The 16,027-nt window shown below is 35.4% G+C and overlaps 1 protein-coding gene across 2 annotated transcripts in view; it reads right to left on the reverse strand.

Moving 5' to 3' along the window:
* Positions 1-16,027, reverse strand: part of Hcn1 (hyperpolarization activated cyclic nucleotide gated potassium channel 1) — a 340,159-nt gene that overhangs the window by 139,636 nt on the left and 184,496 nt on the right. For both annotated transcript variants that reach the window (XM_028784249.1, XM_028784253.1), the window contains exon 3: positions 5,035-5,196. In XM_028784249.1, coding sequence (XP_028640082.1) covers positions 5,035-5,196 — 162 coding nt within the window. The remainder of the gene's footprint in view (positions 1-5,034; positions 5,197-16,027) is intronic.

Here is a 16,027-nt window from a genome sequence, read left to right on the forward strand (position 1 = left end):
TGTTAATTATATTGTATTATAAGGCTTCCTTAGAAACAGTTATTCTTCTCATATTTTTGTGTATGAGCCTAGCCCTTAATGGCTGAGCCATCTCTCCAGACTACCTCTTTGTCTTCTAATGGCAGAGAGAAAGGGGGGAGGGTGGATCTGGATGGGAAGAGAGCTGAAGAGCAATTGGGAGAGCAGAGGGAGAGGAAAACATTATCAGGGATATCACATGCAAAAAAATTCTATTTGCAATGAAAAGAAAAGGATTCAACATTAAAACAATAATCTCATATGTTTAGCTTACTAATAATAATCTTATTTAGCTCACTAAATAAAATTTTAAATCAAATACTCACAACATAATAAAACAGACACATTGTAATTAATATATTTGATTTAGGATGTTTCTCTGAAACCAAGTAACAGCCTCCATTAAATACACTGCTGTGAAATGACTAGTTTTTCTAGGGCATGTTTCATCAAAAGCCTGTCTTGTCAGCATCAGGTTTCTAATACATTCTCCATTTTACTGTCATAAAAATGTTGTATATCCAAAAAACTCTGATCCATAATTGTTCCTGTCTGAAAGAACTGCAGGTACAAAAATAGAGAAGGGCCTGAGCAAAAGGATGTCCAACAACAGGCCCAAAGTGGGATCCAGCTAAAGAAGAGGCCCAAGGCCTGACACTATTACTGAGGCTCTGTAGTGCTCACTAAAAGAGGCCTATAGTGACTGCCCTCTATAAGACCCAAGAAGCAGCTGAAAGAGTCAGATGCAGATATTTACACCCAACCATTAGACAGAAGCTGCTGACCTCTGTGGTTGAATCAGGGTAAAGCTGAAAGAAGCTGAGGAGGAGGGCAGCCCTGTAAGAGGACCAGCAGTTTCAATTAACCTGGACCTCTGAGATCTCACAGACACTGGATTACCAGGCGACATACACAAGCTGATGTGAGGCCCCCAACACATACATATACAGCAGAGGACTTCCAGATCTGTGTTCAGTTAGAGAAAATGCACCCAACCCTCAAGAGACTGGAAGCCCCAGGGAGTGGGGAGGTCTGGCATGGTGGGAGGTGAGGACATCCTCATGGAGACGCAGGTGGGGGGAGTAGGTTTAGGAATTGTCAGAGGGTGGACTGGGAGGGGGATAAAATCTGGAGTGTTAAATAAAAGATTAAATAAAATTAAAAGAAAATAGAAGAAAAAGAAAACATACATCATTGACCATGCCACTTAGCCACATTTAAATAAATGTATTATTTTCATATCATGTCTACAAACTAACCTTATGGTTAGTGGTTAGTAAACAGTTTTTGGTATTCCATGTTCCAGTTAGAATAGTAAATTTATGTATGATGTATTCAAAATATTCTGGAGTCCTAATATGCTTATGTTAGAATATTTTTGAGAATAACCAACATGTAACCATTCATCTGAAAGCGTATAGGTAGAAGACATGGGCTGCCTAAGTGAAATCTGATAGTCTCAGTCATTAAAGAGCTTGTTCTAGAGAAGCAATATTACACTGGAAAATATTTACTTCATAATGACATTTCATACAACTTGAAAATATTTTAGATGAATGTAATTAAAATGCAATTAAATTATACTATGGTCTTCTCCTGATATATTCTTAAAATTGATATTTCGCATTTGTAATTAAATCAAATGTTATTGCCCTTAACCAATTTATAATAAATGTATATATTCTCAGTGCTCTATACAAGCAAGCATGCCACAGGATGTCATGGAAATGTAACACATTTTCTTAGTCATTAATTATCTGTCAAATCTAATATCTTAATTCATAAAGAATTTTGTAATTCAAATTCACTTCTTAAATGGAAATGAGCAAATATTACAAATGCTGCCAAGATAAAAGCCTGTTCTTGCTGCATCTCCAGAGTCAGGGTGTCCTTTCTCTTCATCTGAGTAGTCCACTACATTCATGTATTGACTCCTTCAATATAATGCTTAGAATATTTTATGAGCAAATTTATTTTATGAGTAAATTTGTGAGCAAAGAAATTAGGGATAGGTTTATTTTTATGGAACAAAATATTAATTAGAAAAAGTTAACAATGTTTATATTAGCCGGGCAGTGGTGGCGCACGCCTTTAATCCCAGCACTTGGGAGGCAGAGGCAGGCGGATTTCTGAGTTCGAGGCCAGCCTGGTCTACAGAGTGAGTTCCAGGACAGCCCAGGCTACAGAGAAACCCTGTCTCAAACAAACAAACAAACAAACAAAAACAAAAGCAAAACAAAACAACATTATATTACAATGATTACTAACGCAGTAAGCAAAGTTATAGCCTAGTTATGGTGTTAACTTCATATTTCTAGTAAAAAACTGTAACAGAATTTTATAATCATAGATTATATGGCAATAACTAGTTAAATGGATATATAGATAAAAGATCAGGTTACTAAGCAAATTCAGATACTTAATTTTAATATGCATGTAGTTCTTAGTAATACTTAATGACATACATGTAATTATCTTGATATTAAAATAGTTATCATCTCATACTTATGACACTTTTTTGGGTCTTATATATAAGACTTGATTTCTGGTCTAAAAGTTTTTACTTTCAAATTAGATTTTTCAACAAATAGAAAAAATCACTTTGACATTTTTATTTAAGTATTAAATATCCAACACTGAATTTAGAGTAGTTACTGTTGCACATGAAATGCTGGGACTAATGTTTCCTTTTTTTTCTTTTTTTTTAATTTTTTTCTCAAATCATAATTAATTCACACAGGGGTATAAACACAGAAAGGCAGGATGTGAGGAAGGGAATGACACTGGAGTATGGGTGTTCACCTAAAAGGGGGGACTTCTGCCCCTAGACCAAGCAGAGAGGGGCCACCCAGAACCCCCTCTGACAGGTGATCTAATGTTTCCTTCTAATCATCCTTCTTGCTTGATCTATATAGTATTGTTTTAAAGATATTTCAGTGTGGTTGGAATAGACATAGTCAGATACACGAGAACTGTAGCTACGACTATGTATTCTATCCATGTAAAAGGTGATTCACACAATTTCTGAAGATTTCAGTTTTACTTTTTTAAAAAAGGAGACCAAGAAGTGATTTGCAGTTCATAAAGTTTTTGTGTATAACAAGAGGAGACAATGAAGATTGAGGCTTTAAGGATGGCCTTGTTGGGCATCAATGGGAGGAGAGGCCCTTGGTCCTGAGAAGGCTCAATGCCCCTGTGTAAGGGAATGCCAGGGCAGGGAGGCAGGAGTGGGTGGGTGGGTAGGGGAACACCCTCATATAAGCAGGGGAGGGGGGATAGGATAGGGGTATTCCAGAGGGGAAACCAAGAATGGGGATAACATTTGAAATGTAAATAAAGAAAATATCTAATTAAAAAATAACCCACTAAACACAACACAACACGCACCAATAACCAGAGAACCAGAGTCTGCCCCTCTCCGACATACATAACTATATGCAGTCATGGTTAAAGGAAAGTACTAGATACATTAAAATTTTACTTGCAAAACTGCTTACCAGTAGATACATAACATATCACCCTGTAATATAGTGTACAATCACGAGCATTTTGTTGATACTTGAAAAAGAGTTCTTTTGCTTTTTCAATGATGGCAACTACAATTTTTCTGGAACATAACTTGAAAAATTTAAAATAATAATCATTTGTCAAACGGAGTATTGCATGTGTGCCAGCGATGAGTCACCTCTGGGCTCAGTTCTCATCTTTGCACTTGGTACCCCATTAGCAGTCTGATGACTGAGTGCCTTCTCTTCCTCTCCTAGACTGTATCCTCATCCCTGAATTTGCTATCTATGTTGTTTCCTCCCAAGTAAGCAAAGGGACAGGTAAAGGCAACATTGCTGATTTGAAATGTGATCTGAGCCATACAGCTTCCTTGCATTGTTCTATATGAACTGCCAGGAAGTTTTGATGCTGAACAGTAGGTTGAAAGAAATCAATGTACAAGGTATATTCTTAGCTGCCATCTGTGGTTCTAATGTGTTTCCTGAAAATTGCCTTTTAGGAACTTAACTAAAGACTCTATAAGGTTGGCAGATGGACACTAATGGAAGTTGGATGTCATTAAGGCAGAAGAAAAAAAAGGTTATCTTCAACCTTCTGCCATGTGAAAATCATTTTCTTCCTACCCAGGAGGTTCAGACACAGAGTGTCATTTTACAGCTGGAGCCTGAACACAGAAGTGCCTTGAACTCTGCATACCACCGTATCATGAGAAATCAAGTTTTATAAACATTCAAATTTAGTATTTTACTGTAACAGCACAAATAGGCTAGAATAGAACAGAGGACAAAGGTAAAAAAAAAACACACAAATCACTTTTTGAATATAGATTTGGGTAAAAGGTCAAAAATGTATAAAATGTGTGCATCTATTAATGTGTAAGGGTGTGAAAGGTTACTGTAAATTTTATGATTACCTACCAACCAGGTGATGGATACATGATTTAAAGAAAGGTTTTTAAGTAATCTCTCTCTCTCTCTCTCTCTCTCTCTCTCTCTCTCGATATGGGATATTTAAAAAAGATGTAATGAAATAAAGGGCAAACTCAAATGATGACAGATCTCATATCAATGCATCTTACATTTTATGTTAATATATTTTTTCATTTAAAAATATTTACATATACTACAAAATGAAGATTAAAATTTATTTTTCACGTTAATTTTTCTTGCTCTAAGCACAAAGCGCACTGAGATTTCCTTGAACTTCATACATACCTTATTTACAAACATCAAAATGTCTGTATGGGCATTGTATCATGGCTATGTATGTGTTTATGTCAGGCAAATAAAGTATATTTCAGTATTCAAAGTGAAAAGTATAAAACTGGATATTGTAGTGCATACATTTTCAGGGGTATGAGAATAAGTTTAGTTATATAAGTCTGTATTGTCTAATTTTGCATCCATGGAAGTCTTTATGAAAGAGAAAGCAGACCACCCTGGCAGAAATTGTTTGAAGTCTTGAGGACAATATTGAAAATTTAGGAAATAAACCACATGAGTTACTTACAACCATTTCATTTAGAGAAACCCAGCAATCCGGTGGGAAGTCCTGCAGCAGGGGGACGAGGAACTGCAGACAGCCATCCCAGTGACACAGGAGCAGCATCATACCAATGAGGTTGAAGATTCTCACCACGGCACTGGCGAGGTCATAGGTCATGTGGAATATCTGTCGGCAAAATATAAAGTCATGCTGTAAAACATCATGTGACCACTCAGGCATGCTACCAACAGCAGAATTGCTGTAAGTTCTGTGCATGAAATAAAAATAAGAAAAACTGTTTAGATCTAGTAACAGCTTACTGTTTTTTAACCTTCTCAACAAGGCCTGCCATTCTCCTTTATGAATATAATAACCAAGTGTAGATATCTTCACAAAATACGTAAGATGTAATACACACTTTAAATGACAGTAATGTTGATGGCACTATCTCTGTGAACAAATCTTTTTTTGCTTTTCTTTGCATTTATTGTTTATTATTTTATTATTATTATTTTACTTATTCACTTTACATCCCACTCAGTGCACCCATTCACAGTTTGTAAATTTGAGTAACAGAGGTTTTGCTTTGCTTTGAATTCTTTGTTAATGATTTTGTTGAAGATAAGGAAAATATGCAAGGACTACAAAATATAAGAAAGATGTGCATTACAAACTATGAGACCCTATTAAAGGTCAGCCCAAGTGCTATTTCAGGTTTCCGAGCACAGATGCATGAGGAACTTGAATATCCAACCTGAGCTTGAATAAAGACCTCACAGATAGAGTAGCTGTTGTTAAAAATGTATAGTGTTTTAAAGTATAATATTCCATAAAAAATATATTTTATAATAGGTGATAGTATTTCAGCTAACAGAATGATACTTTACATATTCAACAAAACATCAGCAGTGGAAACATAATTCAAACTGGCTTTTGGATTGTTCATTTTTCCTAGTTTTTACAGCAAGTCGAATCAGAACCAACGTTTCCCCTTCATTACTCTAGCATTTGTCTAGTGTGGCAAGACAGAATCCACCTGGGAGCAGACCTACATTCTAGGCTAAGGTTGCAAATGCTAAGAAGTTAGAGAGTGAATGAGCTCCCTCAAGGAAGGTGAGTGAGTGCACACCTACACTGTGATATGTAAAATCACATAAAACCCACCAAAAACCTATATGTCCCTAAGTCAGTAGGAGACAACCTGTTTTGTGAAATTACCCAAGAAACATTTCAAAACCCACTATCTATCTTCTGTGTGTCTGTCTATCTATCTATCTATCTATCTATCTATCTATCTAATCCTAGATCTTTATAGAAAAATCTCTAATATTAGGGTATGAAAATTGATATATCTATATATCTAAATAGGTAGGTGATAGAGAGATAGAGTTAGAGACAGATAGAGATAGAGAGATAAAGATAGATATCAGATAGATATATTGAGATAGATATATAGAGAAATATATAGAGATAAAGATAGATATATAGAGAGAGATTAAATAAAGATACACATCTACTTTTGCTTGTCCTTAACGATTTGTTGTTAAATTTGGTGTATTCTATAAGCATAAGCTTCTTCTTTAAACACTTTTCAACATAGCTGTAGTGAGGGAAATTTATCTTTGTGAAAATATGTAAACTGTTCCAAACTCTTGTAAAGGTAAGATGGAAGAACTGGAGTTTAAAGAAAACTCGGCACCTATTTTGATATTATGACACTATACACACAATATGTTTTGCAGCATCAGTGGACAGTTCCTAAACATAGTGACACAGAAGACACAGGATAAACTCAATGCAACATAAAATCAAAAGGTACTGGATATGGGAAAGAGATTTCTTAGGATGAAGGGGGACTTAAAGGGAAGAAAGGGATGTGGGTGGGAAGGGGTAGGGGTTGTCATCTCAATGCAATATGTGCTTATGTAACATTGTCAAAGAGCAACATTTACAAATAACAATTATAATTACAATACAAAATCCACTGTATGCCGTTGTGGCAACAGCAGATAACAATATAATCAGAACAGCAAAATTACTAAGAGTAAATATTAAGGATTCTTACTTCAAAATATTAGAATCAAGACAGACCTAATAATTAATAGTGAACTTAATTAAACCATATCACTATGCTTGCATATAATTAAAATGTTATGTTATATGTGATAAACAAAATTTTGTCGATTAAAGGTTTTGTAAACCTTAATTAAAAAGAAAATAACGAAAAGTTTTACCATATGCCTTAGTTTTAATTTGGCTTTGTATTTAGCAAAGTCACAAAAGTGTTCGTTTGGTATTGGTCTCTCACGTTTTTAATTAAAAACAGAATTTTCACACACTATATTCTGATCTTGCTTTCTCTCTCTCAATTGCTCTCAGATCCTCCCTACTCATCCAAGTCCACATCCTTTCTTTTTCTCTATCTTTAGAAAACAAAGAGGCAGAGAAAGAAAACAAGAAAGAGAATAAGATGGGGAGGGAGGGGGGAGGGAGTAAGAACAATCACAAAAGAAAAGACAAGAGAAAGACATACACAAACCAACAAAAACACAAAACAAGAAACCACAATATACAAGCAAAGACCAACAAAACAACAAAATACCCAAAGAAAGCGGTATGAGGCAAAAAGTCTACATAATACTGCTCAGTTTGTGTTGTGTTAGGCATGTGGCCTATCTTAAGTGTGATTAATATTTCCTGTGAAATTTCATGGGACAAACTAACTTTTCTTTGAGAGCAGATGTCAATTGCAGATAGCATCATTTATATTTTATGCTACAAAGTTACAAAACTTGAAATGTGTTACACTCTGGTTCATCACTTCCTGTGGAATAATTCTCAGGCATTATTTGCCAAAATGTTTTCAGATAATTTGTCAGCAGGTTGGACAGTATTAACTTAGAAACATATAGATTTGGGGAGAATCATATGAGATTTTTAAATATCAGTTTTGTGCATTTGTTCAACATATTTTTGTGTGTGCTTATTCACCTTGTAATTCTTTAGCATTTGGAAACTTAGCCTAGGATGTAGGTCTGTTCCCCAGTGTATTCTTTCCTTCCAGAGCAGGTGAATGCTCAACTGCTAAAGCTGGTTCTGATTCCACTATTTGTGATAACTAGAAAATTGTGCAAGTAAAAAGGTATATGTTCCAAAATATCTCAGCGTTTGCACATGGTGTAGCTGGTGGTCTCTCCATCTCTGTCTACTGTGAGAGGAATCATCGCTTGTGGTGGCTGAGCAAGGCATCACTTACATTTCTTAGTCACTGCATTCACAGATAGAAACCATACTAATATCAATGAAAAATAATATAGAGTAACACATTGTTTTTGCTTCTATTTAATTCCTGCTACAGAGGTCAGAACTCATTATGCCAGGTACCATAAAACTGCCCAATAACCTGTGGCTGGGAGGTAGTGGTGCCATGGAATAACCTTACACTAGTATATTGCTAAGCAGACATTGTACCAAACTATCATCAAATGCATACCCTTATACTCACAATGCAGTAGCAGTCTACCTTCATCAGAGAAGCTTCTGTTTCAGAGGGAAGAAGTTAATAAGTGTCTCATAACTGGTCAAAGTACAGAGAATAATTGATAGTGGAGTTCTCAGCCTTAAATTAACATTTTCAGCATATCCCATTTTCTAAGGCTAAGAGAAGAGCAAGCAGAAAACAGCAGAACAGCTGTGATAACCAGAGGTGAAGAGATGCTGCAGAGTAACGTCTTGTGGACGTGAGAGGACTGTGGCAATTGGTTCCTCACATAACAATTAAACAAGATGAAACCAGATAAAATTCCAAGAGTGATAAAAAAAAATAGGTGTTGACTGCTGGGGTGATGTGAGGTTTGTTGTCTTTAGAGGTTTAGTAAGTTGTCAATGTTTCAGTGGATGTCCCTACACTCATGCACGTATAAGTAGCAGTATTTGGAATTAATATATAAAGAAAATGAAGGAGGATAAGAGGGAGAGGGAGGAGGAAGATGAAGAAGAATGAGGAGCAGGAGAGGAGAAGGAGAGGAGGAGGAGGAGAAGGAGAAGGAGAAGGAAGAGAAGCAGGAGAAGAAGAAGCTTAAGGAAGAGGAGGAGGACAACAATGAGGAGGAGGAGGAGGAGGAGGAGGAGGAGGAGTAGGAGGAGGAGGAGGAGGAGGAGGAGAAGTCTACAGTGGCAGGAAATTTGGAGGAGATGCATGGGGGTATGGAAGTAGCTGTAGGATGGGAATAGACATGATCAAAATACATTGTGTGTCTGTGTGAGTTTATCAAGCCTTCAGAGGCCAACAAGTGATAATCTCATGGAACTGAAATGACAAGTGATCGTGAGCCACTCCATGTAGGTGCAGGGGACTGAAGTTGGGTCCTTTGAATGATTTTATCCACTAAGACAACTCTCTAGCCTCAAGAGTAAAAATTTACAGAAGATTGAAAATAAGGTAATCCCATAACAGAGTTACTTTGTTAACAATATTGGTTTAATAGTATTTTAAGGTTACATATTTCTTTAGGAAGCATGCTATGTTTATTTAAGACTAAAGATACATTTTATGTATTTCAGTTGTATTTAATATCAATGATCAACTATTGCTACAGCTGTTTTTCACTTTGACTATTACTCCACCTGCTCTCTATGCTCCATCAGGTCCCATGGGATAATGCAACAGCTATTTCTTTTGTTTTTGTGATTGCTTTCCTCATTTTTAAAGCCCAAAGACAATGTTATTAGAGGGTAAAAGGAACACCCTAAGGCATGCAAGCTGTCAAACCTCAGAAGCTACCTGGGAGAGGAGAAATAAAAGAGGAATAACCATTTCATTTTAATGTGTCATGGAGGTCAGAGGCATGGCAGAGAAGAAGCCACTTGATCATGGGAGAAACTTTTAAAAAAGAGTAGGAAGCTAAAAATATTGAGAGAAAAACTCAAAGTGTTAAGAAAAAACCTGTTTTTAAAAAAATAGAAGAAAGAAAGGGCAAATTCTGTTTTTCCAAATAATTCATGAAGGCAGGCATAGTTATGATCCTACACGATAGGGCACATACGGTACTGTATAACAGTCATTCAGTCACAGTTCTTCCATACAAAATTGCAATCCCATATATCTACATATTTTTAAAGGCCATTAAATTTAATATTATCATTATTTTCTCTGAAAAATATCATACCATGTACTTCTTTTTTTATATAAATAATTTATTTATTTTTGAACATGAAATGCTTTTTTATAGCATGTTTTACAAGGGGAGGGGGTAAGAGGGGCCAGGTGGTGGAAAAGTATAAAATCTTCTTGGCCTGTGCCTTGAAACATGTCATGGTCTATACGGTACACTGCCTTGAATTATGATCTACCTGCTGTTCTTCAGAAGATATGGTACACTGCTTGAGTTATGGTCTCCCTGCTATTCTTAAGATGATATGGTACATGTACTTCTAAGACCATGAGGAAAATGAAAAAAAAACACACATTTGAATCTATTGTACAATTCTAACAGGAATTAATGGTAGCAATGCTTATATTTTAAGCTACAAAATTATGAAATTAGATAAGTGGATTCAATATACCAGTACTGTTTGGAATCTAAGTGAACAGCATAAAGATAATAACCATTTAACTCCCTGGAAGTTTCAAGTCAATAGCACATGATAACTGGACACTAATTAGAAAGAAGCATGCATTTGATAGGTCATATTTGATGTGATATATTTTAATATTATATGGATTTATATTTAAAAAGTTTTATACCTTAATAGGATAACTGAATCTACCTAAGTTTTTATTTAAGAATAGTTTAAGAAAAAGAGAAAAATGTTATCCATATATATCTATGAGACATTGGATGCAGAACTCTATCATAGAAAAACTATAGTTGTTTCTTGTCCTTGTGTAAAACTAAAGAATTTGCATGTAACATATTCACTCCTATTTACACCATAAGTCAGTTCTCGATGACTTACAATGGCTAATGAAATATATATATGCTACATAAATCATTGTTCTGTTGTATTGTTTAAGGAAAAATATTTACAGATGTTCAGCACAGAAAATTTTTTCTTTTCATCATCAATTATTTTCTTTCTGCATTCAGTTGAATTCGTGGATGCAGAAGGCACAGATGTGGATAACTGGCTGTATCTTTTTAATATTCATGAAGACTATGCAATGTTATAGAGTATGTCTTCAATGCACCAGAAAATTGAAAAAGAGAAAGAAAGAGAAAGAAAGAAAACAGACATAACTGCCATGTCTGTAATCTACTTAAGAACATTGTTCACATGCTGGGAAAACCAAATTATAAATGAATGTTCTAGCAAAAATAATAATGTTTAGTTGATTATTCCTGGGGAAATGGAATTAGTTAAAGCAGTTAGGTAAATTGGAAATTAACGCAATGGCTTACGCATTCCTCCCTTCTATATGACAAATAGGTGTAAATGTAGTAACTGCACACAGTGTGCCACTAGTAAACTAGTGAGGGCATATACCACACTGTGAGTCTCAGTTGAAGGTATTTGTGCACAGACAATGTGATGGTTATCATATACAGTTTTAGCATGAAATCAAAATTAGCGTGCTTTTTAAATGAAACTTTTCTTCTGAAACATTTTCAAAAACTAATCTTGGAAGCTTGCAATAAAGTAAACATTCAATAATTTTAAAAGATAAAAGCCATTATTCTGTTTTTATTTTTCTCATTAATGGCAGCAAAAGCAGTAACCAGGTACTAAGTGTGTATGTGTGTGTGTGTGTGTGTGTGTTCAAGAAGAATAAAAGGGCAAAAATCAAACTAGGAATCACAGCTGTACTCATTAATACTAAATAGATTTTCTGAATGTATTTCAAATATCCTGACTATATTTTCTTGCAGAGGAGTTGAAGGAATTCATTTCATAAATGGATTCAACTATATCTTTAGTGTCTATGTGTTCCTGTCTTTGTTTTTTCACTACAATGCATATTAAATTTGTAATATATTCAATCCTCTAATAAAAAAATCTCAGTATCTCTGTATTTTGAGCTACAATCAGAGACACTGTTTTAGGTTTGCTATTCATTAATTCTCTTCACAAAGACATTGCATTGGGAGGAAATGAAATGACCTTACAGAGGAAATTTAAAAGATGTGTCCTATTAAACATTATTAGGCTTTGAGCTACAACAGCTACAACTCTTATAAATGGATTAACATCTTTCTTGAAAACAAATATTAGTTTCCTTATGATAGGATTAAACATCACAAAATTAGACCTTGCAGTATTGGAGCATCTAATGATGGGGCTGTAAGAGAATACTTCAGAATCTTTTCTTTTACTTTCTCTTTTAGCTCCTTCCACATGTGCCACATTCTCTTTCCTTCTAAGCAAATTCCTGTTTCAGACTCTTTATCCTCCATGAAGGAATCACAGATAAATCTATTTTAACTATAAATTACCCAAATTCAAGATTCTAACATAGGAACAGAGAACAGACACATGCAAACATATTTCACTTACAAACTTCCATAATTGGGCTGCAGAGATGGCTTAGTGGAGAAAGCATTTGCACTTGTCCTGCTACCATGCGTACAAGAGTTTAGAAGTAACAACTGGGTTGCAATGACTCCTTAATCTCAGCACTCCAGACACAGAGGAAAAAAGAGAAACCAACCAACCAAACCACAGCAAAACAAAACAAAACAAAACAAAAACGAAAAAAAACCTCATAGCAAGTTAGCGAGCTGGACAAGCCAGAATCATCAAGTTTTGAGTTCAGGGAAAGATTCTGTTTGATAAAATAGAGTAAAAAACAATCAAGAAAAACACTTCAGACACCTATGATCAAATTATGTGCACACACACACACACACACACCACACATATGAAGTACATATGAAGCACATAAGAAGTAAGATTTTAAGAATGAAAATATTATTTTCTCAGATAAATACCATATAGAGCCAATGCTTAGACAAGCAAGTGGCACGTGATCTTAACATCCATAGCCCACATTTCTTCCTATCAGTCTACTTGAGCTTTGTGTAGACTACCCCATAGTACCATTTGCTAGGGAAAACCGACGGAGTGAGAGGACAGGGAAAATCGACTTTGCCAAAGGGCTGTAGAAGTGAAGACAGAGCTTCCCAATTCTGCACACAGTGGCCAGCATGGTGGCATCCTGCATCGGCCAGCATGGTGACATCCTGGGTTGGCACCCACTCTTGTTTTTCTGGCAGATGAGCCCATCAAGTTGAGAATTCTCATTTATTTGAGTGGGTTTGTGCAGATATTCGCTGGAAGATAAGTAGTGCTGGTTCAATGTCTTGGCATCTGCCTCCTGAAAGATATCCCTGAGTAACGAATTTTGGTAAGAGGCCAGTAAAACAGAACTACAATCTTAGAGGAGAAACCACACAATTTGCTTCATAATGAAACCCAAGAAAGCAGAAAAAATGGCCTGAGAGCTGTTCTATTATCCTAAGAGGAAAGCAAATCTGAAAAACTACAAAAGCAATGGCAACATTGTTAGCAGCACAAGGTACAACTGAGTCAGATTCATCCCTTGGAAACGGGCAGTACGTAAGCTGCATAACTTGGACTCTTTCCAGAGCTGAAAGTGAACTACGACACCTAGTCAGCTCAGATGATCATACATCTGGATATTTCAGGCCACCTGAGGCATTGAAAAAGCTAATTATCATAATATGGAGTGTGTTGTACAAACCACTCTAAATGAGAGAGTCCTTAAGAATGCTAAACATTGTAAAAGCTGGGTTTCTCCTATCACCCATACCCATCTGTGTGTGAAATATGGGCTGTGTAAAGAACACACACTGGCTCTCATCCTCATGGCGCATAGTGTCTGCCATGGCACCTCATTAAGTTGCACAAAGATAATGTCTTTCTCAAAGATCTACCCCCTGTTTTAAATGATAGTCTTTCTCTTTAGACCCACCAAAGATTTTCTGCAATTGCTATTCCCCTTTTAAATAACATTGTTATGTTCCTGCTTAGATTTCATTAATTTATGATGGGAGAAGATAGATTAGTTAAGGAAATAGAATTTTTTTTTAAAAAAGAATATCCTTGGTCTTTCCATTTCAGTCATCCTTGTCTGGATATAAAAATCTCAATTAGAAATAATTTCAAATAAACTAACGTGACTCCATTTGTTTTTGGAATGCAGTGAAATTGCATCTTTCCACATAAATATTTTCAATTTTTTTATATGTAGAATTTTTCATCCTATGTGTGTAGGAGGCACAGGATGGAAAATCAATAATTGACAATGATGGATGGAGGGGTCATATTGGTTTGAGATCCATCACTGTGGTCAGCACACGGATTCATCTATGTTCTGTGTCGTCCTTAGAATCCATATCTGCATGTCACAGACAGATCTGTGTGCAGTTTATAATTTTGGAATGTGATGGTCCCTGTCTCTTGTATTTTGTCAGCATATTGGTTCTCAATAAAAATGAAGTGGATACCTTTTGTCTTAAAAGGGGTCATCTCAGTCACCTGAAGATGTTCTTTTTATTGTTTATGAGACTGTTCTTTTGTTCACATGGACTGCATGGTTATGAACACTTAGAAGGTATAAAAAGTCCACATGCCTTTCCATTTTTCTATACATTTTCATCTTGTAATGTAAATTTTCCAACCATTTGAGCTGTTGAGCCCATTGTTAATGCATTATTATTACTGAAATTCATAACTGCACATTCTTCTGGAAATAATTTGTGCTCAAAGATGTTCATAGGCAGAGCATTACTTAAGATAGACCTTTGAAGTGTATTTTCTGACTGGTTATCCTTTCCAATAGTTTGTATTTCAGCTAATTTTATTTCAAAAATAGTTAACAACCAGTTTATTGTGGCTTTTAAATTAATAAAATGATATTTTAATTAAATAAATGTTTTATAGTATGTTAATATATCCACATCAATATTTTATCAATATTTCCATTTTACCTAGATTGAGTTTTATTTTTCTCTAAATATATGGTGTATTTAAAATTCTGTATTATAATTCTATCACACAAACATGATAGTATAAAATTTCTTTTCAAACATTCACTAGAGATCCAAACACCTTCATGAAGTTCAAATTACTTAGCCTTACAGTACAGGCTTGTTTACTAGACCTTTGCAACACCGTTATATTGTAATCTCTGACCCTTCTTTTGTAGACATTCAACTCTTACAGCAAATTGAGGTCCTCACAACTTATATAACACAGATGATCAAGGCCTGCCTCTGCTACATGTGACTCTTTCCTAAGAGAATGTCATTCCATTATCACTTCATATTTATTGCCAAGATGGGGCTTAATTGGCAATTCCTCAGAATAGATATTCTTGACATGTAGAGAACTTTCTCCCATAGCAGTTTTACCCAACTGTGTAACAATGGTTGGTACATCATTTATTTATCTGTTTATGTATATGTGTTTTAACCAGATGATGCATCCCAAAATTCATTAACTGTATTTACAAAGTATGCCTAAGATGTTCATAAAATACAAAATGAAGAGGAGACAAAGAAGAAAAGGAAAATGGAAGGGAGGAAGGAAGAAGGCAGAGAAAGAGAGGGAAGAGGAAGGAGAGGGGAAATAGGTATGGAGGGAAGGAGCAAGGAAAGAAGAAGAGAGGGAGGGAGAGAGGAAAGGAGGGAAGGAAGAAAAGGAGGATTTAAAAAAGAAGAAAGAAGAGGAGGGACATTAAAAACTAAGGTAAGAAAGTAACAGTTTTCGATAGTGTGGCCAATTTAATTATATGACAACCTTTGTTATTCCTTCATATTTTTCCAATAGACTTGTGATGACACAATGTAATCTTTGATTTTTTTATTAGTTTTCCTGTTTGAAAATGTCCTGAATGTGGACAATTTATCCGAATCATCCATCCTGCATGATTCCTATCAGTGCTTCCTGTATGATTCCTATCAGTGCTTCCTGTATGATTCCTATCAGTGCTTCCTGTATGATTCCTATCAGTGCTTCCTGTATGATTCCTATCAGTGCTTCCTGTATGATTCCT

The sequence above is a fragment of the Grammomys surdaster genome, unplaced genomic scaffold (genome assembly GCF_004785775.1).
Source record: "Grammomys surdaster isolate TR1022 unplaced genomic scaffold, NIH_TR_1.0 99, whole genome shotgun sequence".
Lineage (NCBI taxonomy): Eukaryota > Metazoa > Chordata > Mammalia > Rodentia > Muridae > Grammomys > Grammomys surdaster.